Consider the following 19,792-nt stretch of genomic DNA (forward strand, 5'->3'; position numbering starts at 1 on the left):
TACACAGGATGTAAACACCCCTACACTTTTAATTATTTGATTATGTAAGTATGATTTAACAGAGAGCCTTAAGATTATTAATCATTATAGTAATTTGACTGAGAGCCACGTGTTCTCCTGTGGTAGAGCATTACCACAATCTGGAAGAGGTTCTCTAACCTCAAAGGCCATCTGAGGTAAACTCTTTGCACTTACACTGCAAGGGTGGGTGAAAGCATCCACCAAATGCAAGCCCAGAAGCAGGTGTGGTGAAAATCCTCACAGGTGAAAGGCATAATGCTTAGAGAAGATAATGTTGGTTATAAACTATGCTGCCCTATAACCACTTCAAAAAAGCTCACTAGAGGCCCCTGCAGGGATCCATGTTCATTTGGGGGAAAATAAGTAGTAATGCACAGAATTGTTCCTGTGTGTGTAATTTAAAAGTAAGGGGAAACAAATACTTTGTCTGTTTTTTTTTTCCTGCCTACCAAGCAGTTGTAAAAACAGTGTACTGCACCTCCAGCATCTTTGGATTGGCACTGTGAAGGCGCCGTGCTCATTTCAATCATGAGACAGTCTGCAGATGATCTGAACGCTGGGACAAGATAAATTCTAGTAGCTACAGAACAACTATAGAGGATGACCATAAAACTCACTTCTGTACCTTCTAGGGACTGAAACTAATGTAATGCAAAGACATCAAACGTTACTCAAATATTAACCACCTCAATGCAAAAGATAAAACACTGAGACTTTGAAAGGAATCTAATTTTAAGCTTTATTTTTTATTAGAAAGTGTTACATACATGTCTGCCAACATCTGTCCACTGCATCCAAACACTGTTTGATACAAATTAAGGTGAAGAATAACCAAACATAATCCTCAGGTACTTTGCAGTGAGGTTTTTCACACAAGTGAAAGGCATTGCAATAGGCTACTGACCATCAGTTTTTTTTCCTAATCATCTGAAAATTTGTACAATGTTTATCAGGATGAACTATATACATTTAAATTCATGAGTTAACAGAGGAAGAGTTATCTGAGTAGTCTAATACCAGATCTTTAAAAATCATACCCAGGAAGTCTAAAAAATAATAAAGAATCTGCAGGGCTGCAGTATGTCTTGCTCGTGCCCAGGACAAGATGATCTTGAAAGCCCCGCTGGCAGATTATTCAAAGGTCAGAAGGCCCTTTTAGACCCACCCTTTACTCAGGGCCCGGGACAACTGACCTGGTGCTCTCCCCTGTCGGTGTCCCTGTGAGGCTTTATCTTATGTGCTGATAAAGATTTATTCAAGCTAACTCCTTTAATGCTTGAATTTGGCAACTTAAAAAATATCAGCATAATACTAACATTTTTGGAGGAAAAAAATACTGGTATAGAGTTTGTGAAGTTAAAGGAAAAACTTATTTGTCTCACAATGTTAAAAAGGTGTTCAATAATTAACTTCCAAGAAGCAGTTTGCTATTGTTAGTGTCTGATGGGAAGAGGTCAGGCAGGGTGGTGGTGCACACGGGTCTCTCCAAGACCACCACAGGTCTGAGGTACTGAAGCTGCTTAATGGCCAGGTCCCCACACCCAGCCAGGGCTTTGTCCAAGATGGACTTCAAGTTTTGGACTGACGTGAAGTCCCCAGTCATGGTAAGGGGCTTCAGCAGTGGGGAATGAGGGCGTCTGCTGCGGGTGTGAGAGATTCCCAATTGATTGTTCTCCTTGACAGAACAACTGCGTCTGAAAGAGTCTCGCCGCTTGAGTGGCGTCACATCTTCCTCCTTGGGACTAGTCTCTTGTATGAACTTCAAGAATGAAGACTCAAAGCCCATGGGTTTATACGTAGCAATGTCAAAAGAGCGTGGAGGATTGCATTGAGGCTGGGCATCCATCACATTCGAAGGCTGCTCCGACAGTTCATTTTTTCGTTTCAGCGGCTGGCGAATAGGAGGGTTGGGGACAAATGCCGACCCATTCATCATCTTACTACCATCTTTGCTGCATGATGTGTCTTGGAAGCACTCCTCACTAGTAAAACGTAACGAGGAAGGTGGCGAGAGATCAACAGTGACTGGAATAAGAGGAGGACTGATGTTTTGCATTCTTGGGCTCTCCTCTTGGTTGTGACTGCTGACAATTGTTTGTTGTGAAAGTGTTGTAGCCGGCTCTTCAGTGTGCCCACCGGTGCTCGGTTCACCATACAGTACATCATCAGCACCGACAAGGATATTGTTTTGCTCTACGGGTGGCAACTCCTCTTCTGGGAATCCCAGTGGATCATTATTGTCCTCATCCAATGTATCTGCCTTGATGGAGTGTAGGCTCATGGGGGTGGGCTGCCCCCCGGGGTTCTCCGATTCTGTCTGATACTCCATTTTACGAACCCCATTAGGTGCACAGGCTCCTGTAATGCTTGGCCTTGCTGACTTCCTTTGAATTAATTCCTCAAGCTGCTCAGCATTGAAAACAAGCTTGTCTTCATACTTAAAAAAATCCTCTCTACACATAACGTGAACTTTAAGGTAATGACGCTGCAAACTCTTCATGTACTTGACCACAGAATCGCAGTCCTGAACCATGCATGGGTAAGCTACACGCAAACCACGGTCTTGGCACATCTGTAAAGCCTCCTCAGGAGATCGATAGATAAAACTGTCATATGGTTTATCAGTGTCACTGTTACTTGACCCTTTGGCCATTTCCTCACTATCCTCTTCTCCGATTTCCTCTGACTGGGCAGCCACTTCGGACTTAGGACTGTGACTAGGAGACTGTGTGGTCGGTGAATCAGGTTCCTCTTTCTGAGGACTGGGTGATGTGACTATGAGCTTCTTTTGGCATCCACTGACTGACTTTTTGTGAGTGCTCTGTAGACGTAACACAAGTGAATCATAATATTCACAGTGGCTGTAAAGAATATGCTTTTTGAGTGCACTGGCATGGCTAAACGCTCTTGTACATCCCTCATACTTGCACCGCAGTGGCTCCGGTGGCCGACAATGAACATCACGGGTGTGACGCACTAAGCTGCTCTTGAGGTGGTAGGAGGCAGTACAGTTGGCAAAGTGACATTTATACTGGGGCTGTGGTTCATCTGAGTGTGACGCAGGCCTTTTCTTTGCAGGCTCTTTTCTGACTTCTGAATTCTGATGCATGTCAAAATCTTTTTCCAGCAGGAGCTGAGAGCGATTATAACGATGTACCAGTTGTAGGTGACGCACAAGGCCTCCCTGGGTCGAGAAAGCAGCTTCACAGTCTTTCACTACACAATGGAAGGGCTTATTGAATTTTGTTAATATATAGCAAAGATTAGTTTTGGCTCCCAAACGTCTGGTAGTCCTGCCTTGTTGTGAAGTTTGATCCTTACTTTCTTCCTCTTGTTCATTGTCTTTCTCTCTATTCTCTACCTCATCTTCTACTTCCTCTTCAGATGGAGAGTGATTGTCAAAGTTTTTGCCATATTCTCTTCTTATCAGGCTTTCTTGTCTTCTCTGATACCGCTCTTGCCAGCTGGAAACCTCTTCCTTCCTCACTTGAGTAGATTCATTTGTCATGGGCTGAGATCTTGAGTTTGCAGTCTCTGTGGCTCTGTTACTCCTCTCACGCTGTACAGAAGCACTGTTTATTTTTTCCATGAAAGGCTCACTGAGTTTATGTATCTGAATATAATGGGCCTTCAAAACACTCTTCTCTCTATGACTCTTGGAACACAGCTGGCACACATAAGGCTTGAAAGACGTAGTTTTCAAAGAAGTCAGCTTTTTGGCCTGTTCAATGGTGCGGCCATGTTTGTTGTTATAGTGGCGCAACAGGCTGTAACTCTGTGCAGTCCTAAAGTCGCAACCTTTCATCTCACAGGTATACGGCTTAGCAGCAGCCAATAGTTCAACAGGGCTTACCTCGCCAGTTGGTGGTGGTTGATCAGATTTCACTTTCACCTTTTCCTCGGGCAGATGTAGAGGTCTCTTTTGAAGCAAAACAACAGGGGACTTGGCCATGATTGCCTTGTGAAGGGAGTTTTGTGATGCATTCACTTCTAAGATGGACTGAGACGGCTCACCTGGTCCATTCTGAGAGCAAGAGGAATTCAGGTCCAATTTGCTGAGCCCAATAAGAATCTCTCTTAGAGCATCATTTTGATTATGGCTTGAAGAGTTTGTCCCATTGTATTTGGGATGTGGGGACGCTTTTCTTTCTTTCACAGTCCCCTTGGGTGTTACTGAAGTTGAGACTTCACTGTTTCCTCTTTCCTCCTCATTTGGTTCAGCTATCATCTTTAGCCCTTTGGACTTTGAGCCCTGTTCTTTGTCATGTCTATGCTCTTTGTTCTCCAACTTTAAGTGTTCTGGGTGGGCACATTTCAGATGTCTCTGAACATCTCTGGCCCTGGAGAAAGTCATGCCGCACTTTTCAAAACCACAGGTGAACTTACTTCCATCAAAACAAACAGCAACAGCAGTCATCATTCCCTTGGGGTCCTTGCAGCTTGATGTGTGCAAGGAGGAGGCACAACTCACTGAGGAGGAAATTTGGCCATCACCGTTGACCATCTCGTCTGGTATAGTCTTCAGATCACCTGACTTCTTAGAGCAGGCTGTTTCGTCAGCAACGGTCTTAAGAAGTTTCCTTTTAGCCTTCCTCTGGGTCTCAAAATCTTTTTCCGAGAACGTAATGTTGTGCGTAGATAAGTGCTGGATGAATTCCTTTTTGGATAAGTAAAATTTCTTACATTCAGGGCTAGTGCAGGTAAATGCTGCATCTCGGAAATGCTGTGCTTCATGGTGATAAATCTGTCCCAAATCAGAGTAAGTAACATAGCAGCCTTTAAGTTCACACTGGTAGTTCAGCTGATAACCATGGGTCTGTTTATGTGTGACAAGTTCATTGGAAGAACTAAACTGAGCACCACAACCTATAACTACGCACATGTAAGGCCGATCACCATAGTGCACTCTTCGATGCTTACGGTGATGGTAGGCCGAAACAAAATGCCGTCTACAAAAAACACACTTCTCCCGCTTGTCTCTCATCTCATGAAAATGTTTCACATTCTCATCACCTTTGTGCTCTGACTTCAAGTGGACATACAAGTACTTGGAATGTTTGAAGGTCTTTGTACAGCGAGTTCCCGGACATGGATACTCATCCCGGTTCTGCAGATTGAAGTGAATGCCAATGTAACTGAATGTGACATGCTCGTCATCATCCACCCGTTTTGAATTCACAGATTTGGCTTGCTGTACAATGTGGTGTAATACATCTGGATCATGTGTGGATTCATAATACAGCATTAAGGAAGGGTCAATAGTGATCTCGCCTGGCTCAATGTCATCATCCTCCTCCATCTGCTTCTGCAAGTCATCTTTCTTTTCACACTTTGTATTAAAGTCTGCCGGATTCTGAATGTGTTGTTTCATGTGAGGAACTAGTTCCTTTCTGCTCTTAAACTTTTCCAGGCAAACAGGGCAGGGGTGAATGTTATCCTGTCCATGTCTTTTGGAGTGGTGAAGGATTTGTGTTTCAGTGACTGACCTCTGACAAATCTGACAGCAGAACTTAAGTTTCTTTGTCTCCGATTCACCATTAGCTTCTGATATGTCCTTTTCATCACACTGCTCATGACCATCAACACTGCCATTCAACTTATTTTGGTGCTCAGATTCTACAACCTTCATCTTTTTTCCCTGTGGCTCTTGTTTCAGCTCATGTTTTAGCTCATGCTTTGCAATGTCCTGTCTGTCTACCCCTTCCTCCTCCTCCCCCTCTGACTCTGGAATCAACCCGAGAAGGGAGATGCAGTGATACTTAAGAGTTTTCCAGTCCCAGAATTCTGGGTCAAAAGGCCAGTACGCTTTCAGTGCCAGGAGCAACTCGCAGCGTAGCGAGTTAGGAATAACCCCATTTTCCTGGTCATACTTCTGGTCTGGGCGCAAGTACAGTTCTTCAAGGCAACCAAAGACCTCCTGGTTGGGGCCAAGCAGGAACTCTGTGAGCAGGCAGGCACGTAACACTTCAAGGTCATCTGGAAGAAGGCAGGACACTGTTTTGCAGACAGAGATCCTTGTTTCTGAGTCATCTTGCTTCGGAAGTTGTAGGGCTTTAACACAAAGTTCTACCGATGAGGCCAGTCCCAGTTCTTCTGCCTGAAAAGAGAATGATATCTCATTCAAATTTTCCAATTTTCAAAGAATCTCATTATCATCTGGTGATTTGTTATAACCCTATAAATGTTTAATGGTCATATCTTTTTAATCCATTTCCTGCTGGACGTGACACTAGCTTGTCCTTGTCCAGTTACGCTAACATGCCTTTTCAAAATAAAACAGTCCGGACTGGGTGATAATGAGAAAAAAAAAAATCATGACATCTTAACCTCTTATCTCAATACTGATCTTGTGACAATACTGTAAGGGTGACTATTAATGCTTTCATAAGATTTTAAACAAAACCTTTTTGATAAACAGTTATCAGTAATGTGGATATGATGACCAACCAGGTAGAGATAAACCATACAAAGGCTAGAACAGTCTAATAACTTGAGAAAACTGTATTTCTGTACTGTAATACAGCATTTAAAACCAGGAAAAGACACAACTTATGGCATATCATGATTTTACAATATGTAAAATCCAAGACAATGTCCAGTCTATTATCACAATGTAGATAATATTGAGAAATCAGCAAGTTTGGGTTTGAACTGAAGATAAATGAATGAAATCACAAGGTGGCATCTTGGCCATTATCCATTTTTAGTCTGCTCCCTATCCATAGATAAAGGTCAAATTGCAGCATTTGCTTTTTTGCATAGAGCTACATCAAAGTCCCAGTCTCAACAAATGGTTCATTCTAAATCGCAATCAGCTATGAGCCAAGCCTAGTTTTGGGGGGGGGAAATCCCCCCCAAATACAACTAATTATACCTTCAAATACATTTATTTTTCAGTGAGCAAAGAGCTTACATTGGCTGATAACTAATCATTAATCATACAGAAACACCAACAGTCATTTTGTTTGTGTAAGAATCACATTTTCAAAATGGAAGCCATCTCATTTTGGAATTTATCTCCATCTCTTGTCCACAAAAAACTGAAAGGTTGACATGAATTACACAGGACCAGTATCTGGCAATCTCACTTTATTACATCACAATAACAATAAATTTCAGCATTGGTATACAGCACTGGTAATAGCATTTGTGTTGATAAAATCTCAATACCACCCAACCCTGCCTGTGACCAATTTTGGGTTATGCCCCATAACTTAATAAGTGCTGCACAACAATAATATTGTCCAACTTTATTAACAAGTGCTTCAATATATAAATGTGTTTAGACTCACCTCTGTGCGGATAACACGGACCAGGTAAAGCAAATGATAGACTGTTTTGGCGATGGCACCCAACTGAAGGCATCGTTCCAGTAGAGACTCCAAAGAGGGGTCAATCCTCCTTTGAAGCTTACTCCACAACAGTGTCAACTCCCTTTGAATAGAACAAATACAACAATACAAAAAAGTGAGCAAACCTCAAATTTTCCACCTCATTCATACACATGGAAACACAGTCTTCACTGATTATGACTACCATAAGGACAAAACATTTTCTGAAAACCAATTCATCTCTGATGAGACGCCTGATCTGAAAACCAGTCTAATTCAGGATATGCATTGCACACACTGACTGCACTCATACATGTAAATAAGCTCCTTTAGTCATTGACAAAGACTACGCACCAGGAGCAGTAAAGGCTCTGCTGCTGAAGCTGCTGTGTCAGGAAAGTGGTACACAAAATAAACGCTGTATTCTCCTCCCCCTCTGTCTCCAAGTTGCATGTGATCTCCAGTACATCCTTACAGTCAAGTCTGGATATCTGTTAAAGGAGAAAATATAATGTTATACTGCTTAGGAAACACCACCAGACCATGCATAGCCATTATTTCAATGTATCTGTAATAAGGCAAATACCATAAGAATTAAATCACAGACAAACGTGGAATCAGACTTCCCTCCTCAAGCATTCTCACAATTACAGGGTTTTTCCTGCATATAAAATTACGAGGCGGCCGCCTCAGCCTAATTTCGTGCCGCCCCCGGCTCTCAAAACTCTGACGTCGGGAAAATTGTTATTTTCTGACAAGCGCCGTGGTAGATGGATGTCATTTTAACTGCAGTTGCAGCATTGCGCCGATGTGGTGGCGCTGTATCAACAAGAGTGCACTGGAAGTCGCTGCCAAAACTGCCAAAGAGAAAGAGCAGAGCCGAGAAATTCCCTTCCTAGAGGATTTTGTTTTATGTTTCGGTTTCTTCGCTAGTGTGTGTGTTAATCGACGGTGTTAATTACGCGAGCACATTGCAGGGGGTAAGTGAAAACATAGGCGGAAATCTCGGGGGTGTCGGGGGGGACAAGACCCCTCCATCCATAAATTTTGAATAATATAGTAATATTCAATGAAAGTGCAATGCAAGCGGTGCTAATTATAAATGTAAAATAGTGGATTTTTAAGTGTTTAAAAGTTATGACCTCCCCCCATGCCTCACAGTGGTTTGGTCCGCATCCTGCTGCCGGCAGAGCGGCAGCTCGGTAACTTTCAGTCCATCAGCCTGAGAGGCAGCAGCCTGATGAGAACTAGCAAGAAAACCTCCTCAAGTGAAAGCCAGTGAGTCATTTATCACACCACCTGTTCACCAAGCACAAGGCTGTAATATGAAAAGTGATATTTTCCCCTGCTTGGTCCAAAACCTGCCTCTTTCAGCTCACTGTTTAAGCTAAAAGCTAATGACTGTTTACAGGCTGAAGCGAGTGCAGGACAGTGAGGGAGAGAGAGGACAGACCACAGGAGGAGCAAATACTGAGCTTTTTATTCTTTCAAAAAGTCTGTCAGGATATTAATGTCAGAAATAGTTCATATTTTACTGATATTTTGAGTTTGTCTCTAGATAGATATCTATTTTTTTTTGCATTTTAAACTGCATTATTTTGTGTCATAGTTTCATTTCATTTTCTTATTTGATCTAAAAGGGACAGTGTACAGCTCAAACATATACTGTATGTCACTATTTGATGCCATATCTTGCTTTGTTTTTTGTTGACACTACAATAAATGTTTTTGAAGAATAGTTTGATGTAGTTGGAATATTCAAGGTATTTCCTGTAGTTTTAGAGCTTATTTTGAGTTTCTAGTTCTTGTAAAGCTACTTTGATGGACTGTAGTGGAAATAGAACAGTGAGTAAAGAAATTAGGATTATTGCTTTTAATAGCATTATTTAAAATCTATGAACACTGGCCTAGCTTGTCTATTCAGAGAAGAGGTATCACTTCGGCTTATTTTTCAATCTATGTTATCACATGCATACTACTGCTCATTCATTGGTAGCTGAATTGTTAGGTCTGTTTGATAAGTAATTTACATTTTTAAAATAATAATAATTTAACATATTGTTAACATAAACATACACTAACACTAAATACGAGTGTTTGAGCAACATATCTCCTCTGTGCTACAAAAGGTCCGTGGTAAAACCCCCCCCCGCATGATCAGGATGGTACCACCTCTGCCTCAATTTGAGCCAGGAAAAACCCTGAATTAGTGTTCAACCACGCCGGCACTAACCTGTCAATTCCTCCTAATGTCGATCCCTTCCACATAAATCATTACCACAAGACAGTCAATGCCAACAAAGTGCAAAGTTACTTTAATATGAAAGCTGAATTTCAGCTTGAAAGGAAGCTTCCAAAATGGCTGAAAACCCAAATGGAATGAGTGGAAAATTAGGTATAACATCACTGAACAAAAATGCTAAGGACAGGATGGAGGCTTACCAGTGTGTTTTATGAGTCAGACATATCTGACTATTGACCCACAAAAAAAAAAAAAAAAAATCACTGAAAAAGTTTACTTTCATTAGTATGAAGGGGTTGTGATGTATCATGCAAATGTATGAAATGGAATTACTATAATATATATGTTCATGTGTAGAGGTGATTTCTTTTTATATTTCATCTTAATTTTAGAATAATGCTGCAAAACTCCCAGACTGATTTGTGGCAAACCCACTGCATTTGAGCTTGGCTCAGCTATTCTCTAGTTATCCTTGGTTCAAATACAACAAACAGGACTCAAACACAAGTAAAGGTAATAAATCCTTGGTACATGTGAAAGTGTTGTTTAAGAGAGAAAACAACAGAAGACCAACTTGGCATTACTTCCACAGAGTTCAAAGAGCTGTACTTTAGTTTGACTCTGCATAATCAGACTGATTTGACAGCACTCTTAAACTCCCAAATGTTCCCCCTCACTCTCCATAACAAATACACTGCAGTTTTTAAAGTAGGGGTACCAGCACACTTTAAGCAATAATAATGACAGAAGCACTTGAACATTATGTAACATTTCATCACAGCTGTTGAGCTTCAGTAAAAGACACACTTTAATATTTATATATTTAATATTCAAGTATGAATATTAAAATAGTTTCATGCCATTTACTGAAAATACTGGGGCCAAGTGATAATAATCCAGAGAAAGCAGATCTTTTATTTCTCCATTTTGTTCTTCTGTCCACACTAAAACAGCATCTTCATCCACCAAAAACAGAGCTTTTTGCAAACGCTCTCTCAAGTGAACAATGCTGCTTACACGTTACAGTGCAGCGAGCAAAAATGGAGAAAACAAGAGGGTTCTGTGAAGCATAATGTAAAACTGTCATGTGATCTTGGCTGTAATCAAAACAGTCAACATGGTGGAAAAGTGTCTTTATGTACATGCACCAGTGGGGTTTTTGTGTGGATGGTCAGCTGTCTGAAAACTTTATGAAAATGTTAGGGTGAACAGAAAACAATCTGATACAAAAACTGTATTTTCAGAGTTCTGTGAACTTGGCCTGAAACTAGTTGAAATTCAAATCAACAGTCACAAAAATCCAGTGTTGCAGTACCTCCATGATGGCTTCTTCATTGGGTAGCAAGTGGCAGAGCAGTGAGACGTAGGTTTGACGAAAGGTAGCTTGGTTGGAGATGAAGCTACATTCAGTGCAGGCCTTGGCCAGGACCACGGCCTCGGCCACCTTGCCCATCTTCTCCAAGTGCTTCACTCGCATCTCCATAAAGCCCTCCCCCTCCAGGCTGATGTACGCATCAACTACAGAAAGTGGAGTGGAGGGAAAACAGGAACGTCAGGAGAGAAAGAACAGTAAAATAAACACATACATAAAAAACTGTGAAGAGACTGCAATGACAGGCCCAATGAGGCAATAATCAGCAAAAAATTACAGCCTGCTGCTACATCTCCACATAACCCATTATGCTAGCTGGTCTCCAACCTTCTTCTGGGTTGGTGTGTTGGCCGGTGAGGAGGGCGGTCAGGACAGGATTGCTCCATGCTCCTCCCTCTCCTGTGATCTGGAGCAGGGCTTGGAGGTCTGTGCTCCCATACTGCAACAACATATCATGGGCAATCTGTGGCAGACACATCAGGGGATGGAGGGAAGGGGAAAACGGTGTGAAAATGTTGCTCGGACAATGCAGACTATAAACCCTGACAATACATTTGTCACATCTGAATACAGTAAGTAACTTTACATGCATGGCACTTTTTACAAATCCTGTTACAAAGTGTTCTGATTTCAACTAAATCAACTAAAACATCACAGTCAAACAATGAATCCCCCTCCACAGAGGCAGCACCAGAGCTCTGTTGCACCGTTGCCATGAGATCATGAGTTTTGAAAACATTCAAAACACATTATATATTTTTTCTCTGACATTAATTAGGCTTTTTTTTAATGAAAGTCAAACATTATTTGGTACATTAGCCATGCATTCTGTCTGGCATCGATTGCATAAGCTTTGGCAGAGTTTGAGAAGCCGAGGTCTGCCTGATGTTGCTTTTGATGAAAATGGTTTGGTTTGCGGAAACTTCTCCCTCATGTGCGCTGTAATTCAGAAACTTTCAACTCATCTGCAGTGGGGATATATTTTGAGGACTCGAAATAAATGTAGCCACAAACTGCTTCACTATGGTCTCATTGTCATCATTGTTATCAACAAATGGAAGGCATTATAACAGAAATTGTTTTGTTTTTGGAGTTGTTAATAAATACCAAAACAATTCACACTTTGTAGTCTATTATGAGAATACATGTATTAATTTTTGAATTTAATACTGTATAAGGTATGGTTCTCCAACAATTGGAGAATATCTTACTAAATGGCATGTAGAAAAGATATTCAGCTGCACTGTATTTAACTGCCAGCCCAAATTAATTTGTAGGCCCGACTAAACAATTCCTCTACCGTCTACTCAGCAGAACAGCGCTCTTCTGAAAGCACAGTTCATACCAGGATATGAAACTGAGTGACAGCTGGCTCTGTGGAACCCAAGTTTCATTTACTTTTGATTTGAATGTCACTTCCTGCTGACAAAAATAAAATATTTTCACTCATTTAAAGACATCAAAAAATGGAGTTCATATGATGCATCCAGCCAGATATAGCATGCTGTGCTTGATGTGTTAAACCCACTCAGTCAGGAATTTGACAGTGGAGACACTGCCACATATTCCCAAGTCATAATCCACATAGCTTGTGACTTGCACTGCAACTGCACTGGGATAATGAGTTTATGTCAGTCTATAATCAATGAATCTCTTTTGGAGACTTACACCACAATTCAGCATGTCTGAAGAACACTTGTAAGGTTTTCTCCAGATTGCCATCCCCCAGGCCCAGTCATGTACAACGATTTAGAGAGGTTTCTTATTTCCTTACTGACAGAAAAGGCATCACCCATGAGCATAGATAACACCAAAACTTGTTTTTGCAGTTACTTTTTTTAAGTTTTGGATCTCAGTCATGGTCTTAGTGTATACGAGTGTGTGTGGGTGCATCTGTGTTTGCAGAATCTGATCAGAGATAAACCTGAGAGCCCCTGCACAACTCTGCTGGAAAAATCTGTGAGGAAACGCTAAATTAAAAAGGCTGAACCAGCGTCATATTATCCGAACTGAATTGAACTGCAGCATCCTGTGTTGGTTTGTGATCTTTAACATGGCGTCAGTGCTGCACTAATACTGATACCCACTTGGTTTAAGTACCCACACCTACTGCCATGCCAAATATAACAAGACAATCACTCACATTCACTTGTGCAAAAGCCATCAGATGCTGAAATTGTTTTATATAAACAAATCACTGCATTACAAAGAGTCTTTGATGAGCAGAATACTTGTATTACTAAAATCAAAGGCTCGATATAAAAATGCAGCTCCATTAAAGAAAGATGCATACACTACTCTCTACGCAACATTTTCAGTCTATGAAAACATCTTACAAAAAGCAGACCTGACATGAATGTGGCTCTATACAAGCTGTGCACCACACATACATTTTGGAGCCTACATGGACTGTTGTACTTTTGCCTGCTCCATTTTTTATTCTCTAGTTTCACAATCAAATTCAGAGGTGAAAAATGTGTTATATCATTTGGTTTGAATGTTATAATTGTTGCTATTATTTTAAATTTAAAACAGAAATCAGCCAGTAAAAGGATAAACAATTCAACAGCCAATTTATTTATATGCCTGACCTACTACTCTATAAACGCTCCTGCCACAATACCATGAGAAATAATTTTATCACACTGGTTTAGACAAAACATTTCAAGCTAAAACAACCTTTCACAAGAGTGCCATTTCTCAGCCTTGAACAAGCCTTGATGAGCAGGCTTTTGATAACCACCCTAACTCATAACTCAGGTCCTGAATTCTTTTAACTTTCCAAGTGGTAATTGTTGACTTTGTTCATCACTGCTTAAGCTTTTCTTTCTCATTGCAACTAGTCATGCATGCAGCCCATCACCAAACCAGCTGTAAAACCAGTCTCTTACCTGAACAGAGTTGTGGAACTGGACCCATGCCTCGTAAGGGATTTCATTTTCAGGCACTGACAGCAACAGTTCAAAACAGCTCCTGCATCACAGAAAAACCAAGATGGGTGCCGTGTTAATTGTGACCGATATGGGACAGAAACAATTCCTCAAGGAACACAACTAATTCAAATGCTAAAAATCCTCAATTCAGATTCTCAGTCTAAAGCCTTGTTTCATCTGTGTAGCAGATTGTGGAGCACACACACGATAATTTCTGTGATACAAACATGCGATTTTTCTGTGCGAGCTGCAAACTATGGTAGAGGATGGAGGAAGGGAGGGTAAACACAAGTGAAGGGCGAGAGGAGGCAGGCTCATCTAGAACACGGCAGAAAATATGTAAACTTTGGGACATACAGTAGCTACAACCAGTGTTTCTACTATCGGGCGCTGACTGCACCTGTGAGTCTCTGTTAGCAATCACTGACACATGTAAAAAATATACTGATTCTGAGATGTTCCCACAGGACCGATCACTCCCTTGGTGAAGTAAGAAAAACATCTCGTTCTATCTAAAGAGAGTAAACAGAGACACTATCGCAGATGACACATAAACTGAACCCCAACACCAGGAAGCTGCAACGCACCCGAGTCCTGAGTCGGTCTACAAGTCAGGAGAGAACAGGTGTGACGACTGTGACCAGGATCGAGTGGGACCCGAGACCCGGGTCTCACTGAGCTGCTGTCCGCTCCTTGTTACTGTTGGCGGCTGCATTGACTTACATTACGATGCATTCAAGCTCTATTCAACAAAACTAACTATTGGCTGAAGATACATTATTATGCTGCTGATATTAGATTTTTTGCCAATATCAGATATGCTGATATTTTCCAACTCCTGGCCAATGCCGATATATGCACATATTTTTGTTAAGTTTAGTTTTTGAGAAAAACTTATGTTTTCACAGCAATATAAAATACATACTAGAGAGGGAATTATGACCTGTTTAACTTCCAAACACTATTTCTAACCAATAGCTCATAATATACTATATGTATTAAATGGGTTTTGTGTAGAATGGTGTATTTGTGGTATTAAAATATGCTATTTAAAAAAAAATTGATTTTTCTAAAAGAAAACAAAGTAATTGTTCATTTTAAGAAATAGTAATTCTTATCCAATGACTTTGATTACTCAATGGCATAATCAAAGGAATACTCAATTACTAAAATAAAAGATTAGTCGCAGCCGTAAACAGGTACTTTTTTTTTATGTTAGTCGTATTCATCTCCTGAAATATTTCTGTTTCAGTCAGATTTTAGTTGTTTCATTCACATTAGTCTAAGTCATGTTTTAGTTAGAGGCACATGAAATAATTTGAGTCAGTCATGTAGAAAAATGAAAAGATAATATTCTAAAAATACTGCTGCCTTTTCAGAGCTTCACTGGCTTGCTGTTCTTGCCAGTCTCTTTGCTTGTATTAAGGTGTGGCATTTGCTATTTACTCGTATTTTATAATTAAATGTTCATAACATTTTAAAATAACACTGCATTAACTTTACACCTGAAACAACAGAAAGGATGAACTATACCTCAAGTGTGTCAACATTAAACCTCATGAATAAACACTACGACATGCTCTCTTCTTAAATGATGTGATTGTTAGACCTTCCATGCATCAAAACTGAGTTTACACCAAAGATTCAAGATGAGACGACTTGGAGCTTGCAACTACTAGCAAAAGAGAGTCAACACGTCTGGTCTGCAGTGTCCTGAAGCATGCCAGTTTATACTAATGAAACTAGCTGAGGCAGTGTATTGTTTCCATAGCAACGGCAGTCTTTACTTTACTTCAATGTTTCTGTCAGTTTTCTGCAGCTGGATAGGAGTGTAGCATGGCTGCCACCTTCACAGGAACTGGACGTCAGAGCATCATCTATAAAATTTCACCAACACTGTGTTCACTATGTAAACTCAAGAAAATGGACGCTCTACTCCTTGGTATTCCCTGCGGAGTTTCTTCCTCTTGAAAGCATTAATTTCTTCCATGGTTACACCTGGAATACGTGTTATCACCTTGGTTAGAAATTTACAAGGGAAATATGCTACAGTAGGATTTCATGTGAAAGCAGTTGAGTTGTCTGCCTGCAAATTATGTTTACTTTTGCCGGTGTATTAGTCTACCTCTGACATTTTCATGTTGTTATTTTTCCACGGTGGGTAAATTAAAAAAACAGTTTTAATTCTGTTTTCACAGAGCAACTCAGTGACAACACAGTCATGAAAAAAGGCTCTAAGCCTCAAAAGTTTCATCCAAAAATCAATATGCCAAATTAACTCAAACTAAAATTTCTACTGGTTGTGTGGAATGTCAGGTTGGATCCTAAAACTTCAAGGTCCAAAGAGCATAACACGCCAAAGTCATATTTTAGTCATATTTTGTTGCTAATAAAACACAACAATTCAATACAGCTTGCTTGTAAATTCAAACACAAATCTCTCGAGCACCGATCACAAACTCTCAGCTCTGCGATGCCTGTTTCCACTTCCATGTTGCTGTGACTGTGTGTTTGTGTGTTTAGGCTTCTTTCCTGCTGGTGTGGAATCCCAGAGCCTCGCTCAAGAGTGAATCTTTATAAATCTGGAATATCTGTCAGCACTCACAAAGCCAGTCTCTTCAACACGAGGGCCACACTGTCGGACTCGGCTGTGAGGTGGGACCTGGCGGCAGCAAAGCAGTTTATGGACAGGCAGTAAACCTCGAGAAGTGGCAGACCATGCTCCACTGAATTCCTGCTCCCGGCATAGTGCATCAGTGCCTGTAAACACACACACACACACACACACACATTGAAAAATATAAATCCCATGACACATCTAGCGTTACTATAATTGCTATCAAGCCAGAAAACACTGATTCTGTCAACTTTGCTAACTTTGTGTACGTGAAGATTTTCAATGATGGCGATGAGACAAGATGAAAGAAGCATTTGTCTGGATAATGAGGGGTTTGACACCGCTGGGAGATGCCAGTCTATACCCGATTGATCCCAGCTGGCATTCTGTGTAGTGTGGAGTTTTCTTGATTGGTCCTGGGGGGAACAGACTGCACACAGCACATGACACTCATGTACCCCCAACATGCACTACAAAACAGGACTCATGGGCCAGCTATTCTTCAAAATCTTCTGATACCAGCATTTATACTCATACTGTAAATATCAGTACCAAAGTGACCCCTTTCAATGCATTTTTATGCTGAATGAAAGCACAACTAGTGGAAAATGACAACTTTACACCCAACTAGAGCCCAGCTACTATACCATATGTCCAATTTTAGCTCATCCCATACTGTACATATCAATACTGACATATATGGTGGCCGGTAATACATACTGCAGTAAAAACCACTTGAAAGACTTTATAACAGAGTTACTAATATTTTGTAAAGCAGACTCTGCTGTTTCCAATACTTTTATCACAGCTGAGCATTTGCTTGTGCAAATTGTGTTAATTGTGGTTAAATTGTGGTCCCATAAATCCAGTGTCCATCAGGCTCCACATGCAGCCATTTACAGCTTTGAGATACCTTTTACCACCCTACAAACATTAGATACCAAGAACTGTGACCATACAAAGAGGCATTCATTTCTTAAAAGTCATCCCTGGTCTTAAAAAGAGAGCACAATGCACTCCTTGGATTGCAACTGCTGTGATGAGAATATTGAATATTTTTAACATTTTCACAATGTATGTCAGCTGTCCTCAGGCTCAGAGATATTCTGTAGTACCCACCATATGCCGGTGCTAATATTCCACAGCTCTTTATTGCAATTTTTTATGCAGTGTTAAGCTTGAATATATTTTCTTACACTCTGCATTACAAGGGTTTTTTTCTCTCCCCTTAGTATTTTGCTTACTATTTCGGTCAATTTGGGTGGAAGCCCTTTGATGTTTTCCACCTTTTTACCTTGCACCAGCTATAAAACAGTGTGTTACCTCCATCTTCGCCGGCTGGTAGGCACAGTTGACATTGAACCATCATAGCACTACCAGCATCCCAAGAGCCCCATTTGCCACATGGCACACACCTTGCTGGTTGGTGCCATTCTTGTCTACAGAAAGGTACTAAATTAATTCCCCTCAGTCTAAATATACAGGTCTCTCTCTCAAGGGGAGCTAAGGATGATGGCTGAACCCTGAAGACCTGCATGGGTGTACTAATGACTTCCTGATTGTTTCCGATTCAAGGAAATACTTACAGCAAATATAGCATTTCCATTATGACTTCAGCCTAAAACAAAACTCCTAAAATTGGGCCAGAATACTATCACTAGGGAAGGGGAAAATCACAAGATATCATTGAGGACTAAAAGTTAATAAGTCCAGTATGACTAATATATGTCATCTAAAATCCACTTTGACAGCTAACCAGGTAATCTGAATGTGATATTTCATCATTAACATATTATCTACAAATGGTTGACTCCCACTGAGTGTCAACAGAGCAACTAATAGATTTGTCACATCCACAGTGTCTTGCTCGCTTGGATATAATGGTGGCATCTTAGTAATGCTCACAAATACATCATGCAAGGAGTTAAGATCAATTCAAGCGGGAGGTGTTGGATTCCACTCCTGATGAGCGAAAAAAATTACAACATGGCAGATTGCCAGTCCTTCCTGAGATGAAAATATGCTTAAAGTGTTCAGCTGCATGTGATACCATGTCATGCAATGGCAGAACCATTTGGTTTGCGTTAAACACCCCAATTAACCGCACATCATTAAACAACTTGCAGGCTACACCACATTCATAACCTCCAAGTAGAAAATTTTAGAGGTAAACAAAATGAGAGGCCGCCCCGCCCCACGCCATGCATGCATTTGTGCACCTTGGGCTAGTTTTGGCAGCATCATGTGCATGTGAAACCCCTGCTCCCTTTGCTAAATAGCCATCACTGCCCCAAATAGCAGTTAGCTAGTTAACTTAAATCAATAAAACTAAAGTGAGCTGACTGTTCAACTTAGGGCAGCAGACTGGCAGTAACATCATTCGGCTGCAAATGAACGCACGTCCTTATGCTGGCTGCTAAATATGTCTTGAGGTGGAAATTATATGCATATATGATTATGGGAGAAAATAAGCAGCACACTCTTGCTCCGAAATATACGCCCACCCTGAAGTCGGGCTGGGAGCTAGCGGGCCATGGGCCGTCTTAACATTAGCTTGCAGGCTGTGAGAAAAACAATCCAGGATACGAAGCTAGGCTAACGGTAGCTTCAATGGTGCATGTATGTACACATTACCTGGCAGAAGTTGTCGCAGTACTCGGTGGAGGATATTGCGGAGATCTCTTGTTGCCTGAGTACATCCTCAAACGCTCTCAGTGTGGCCAGAAGGGTTTCCATTGCCACCAGGGTGTCCTCGGCTATGTCCAAGGCCCGGTTGCTCCATTCGGGCTCTGGTTCGACGTTATTCTCCGCCATCTTCACTCTCCGCCACGGCGCGTATGCAGTGCAGTCTGATGCTGCCTTTACGTGCTGTCGGATATATTTGTGATAGCACGCAGCGCTTCACACCGGTGACCCAACACACTCTCAGAAGACGGAGGCGCACGGAAGTCGAGTCAACAAGTCAACTTATTTCATTATCATATTCAAATTTTCTGATTTCACATTCTATATATGCAAATCATGCACACACGTCTGTAACATTTCATCAAGTGAATACCTTAAAACATCTATCACATACCTAGTTTCCTCCTGTTTATACTACTACTGTAACATGATACTGCTATGTGAAATAAAACAACAACCTAATAACTGCTTTTGTTATAGGGTCCATTTGGTTATTTCCTATCCAAAGAACTCAGTTTACATAGGAAATTACCAGGAGCCCAGGAAGGCAGCATGTCATGTGACGTGACCGAGGCTACTCTACTTATCCAG

At 41.0% G+C, this 19,792-nt stretch overlaps 2 protein-coding genes across 2 annotated transcripts in view; one reads left to right on the forward strand and one right to left on the reverse strand.

Moving 5' to 3' along the window:
* The window catches only part of LOC115354040 (uncharacterized), a 222,895-nt gene that overhangs the window by 109,235 nt on the left and 93,868 nt on the right, over positions 1 to 19,792 (forward strand). The window lies entirely within an intron of this gene.
* Positions 463 to 19,351, reverse strand: rlf (RLF zinc finger). Its single transcript, XM_030044191.1, has 8 exons — positions 19,151 to 19,351; positions 16,505 to 16,659; positions 13,858 to 13,939; positions 11,294 to 11,429; positions 10,910 to 11,112; positions 7,707 to 7,843; positions 7,314 to 7,455; positions 463 to 6,118 (listed from the first exon to the last, which is right to left on the reverse strand). Exons 1-8 carry the CDS (start codon positions 19,328 to 19,330, stop codon positions 1,427 to 1,429), a joined length of 5,727 nt encoding a protein of 1,908 aa, XP_029900051.1. The 5' UTR covers positions 19,331 to 19,351; the 3' UTR covers positions 463 to 1,426.

Source organism: Myripristis murdjan, chromosome 22, assembly GCF_902150065.1.
Source record: "Myripristis murdjan chromosome 22, fMyrMur1.1, whole genome shotgun sequence".
In the NCBI taxonomy this organism is placed as follows: Eukaryota; Metazoa; Chordata; class Actinopteri; order Holocentriformes; family Holocentridae; genus Myripristis; species Myripristis murdjan.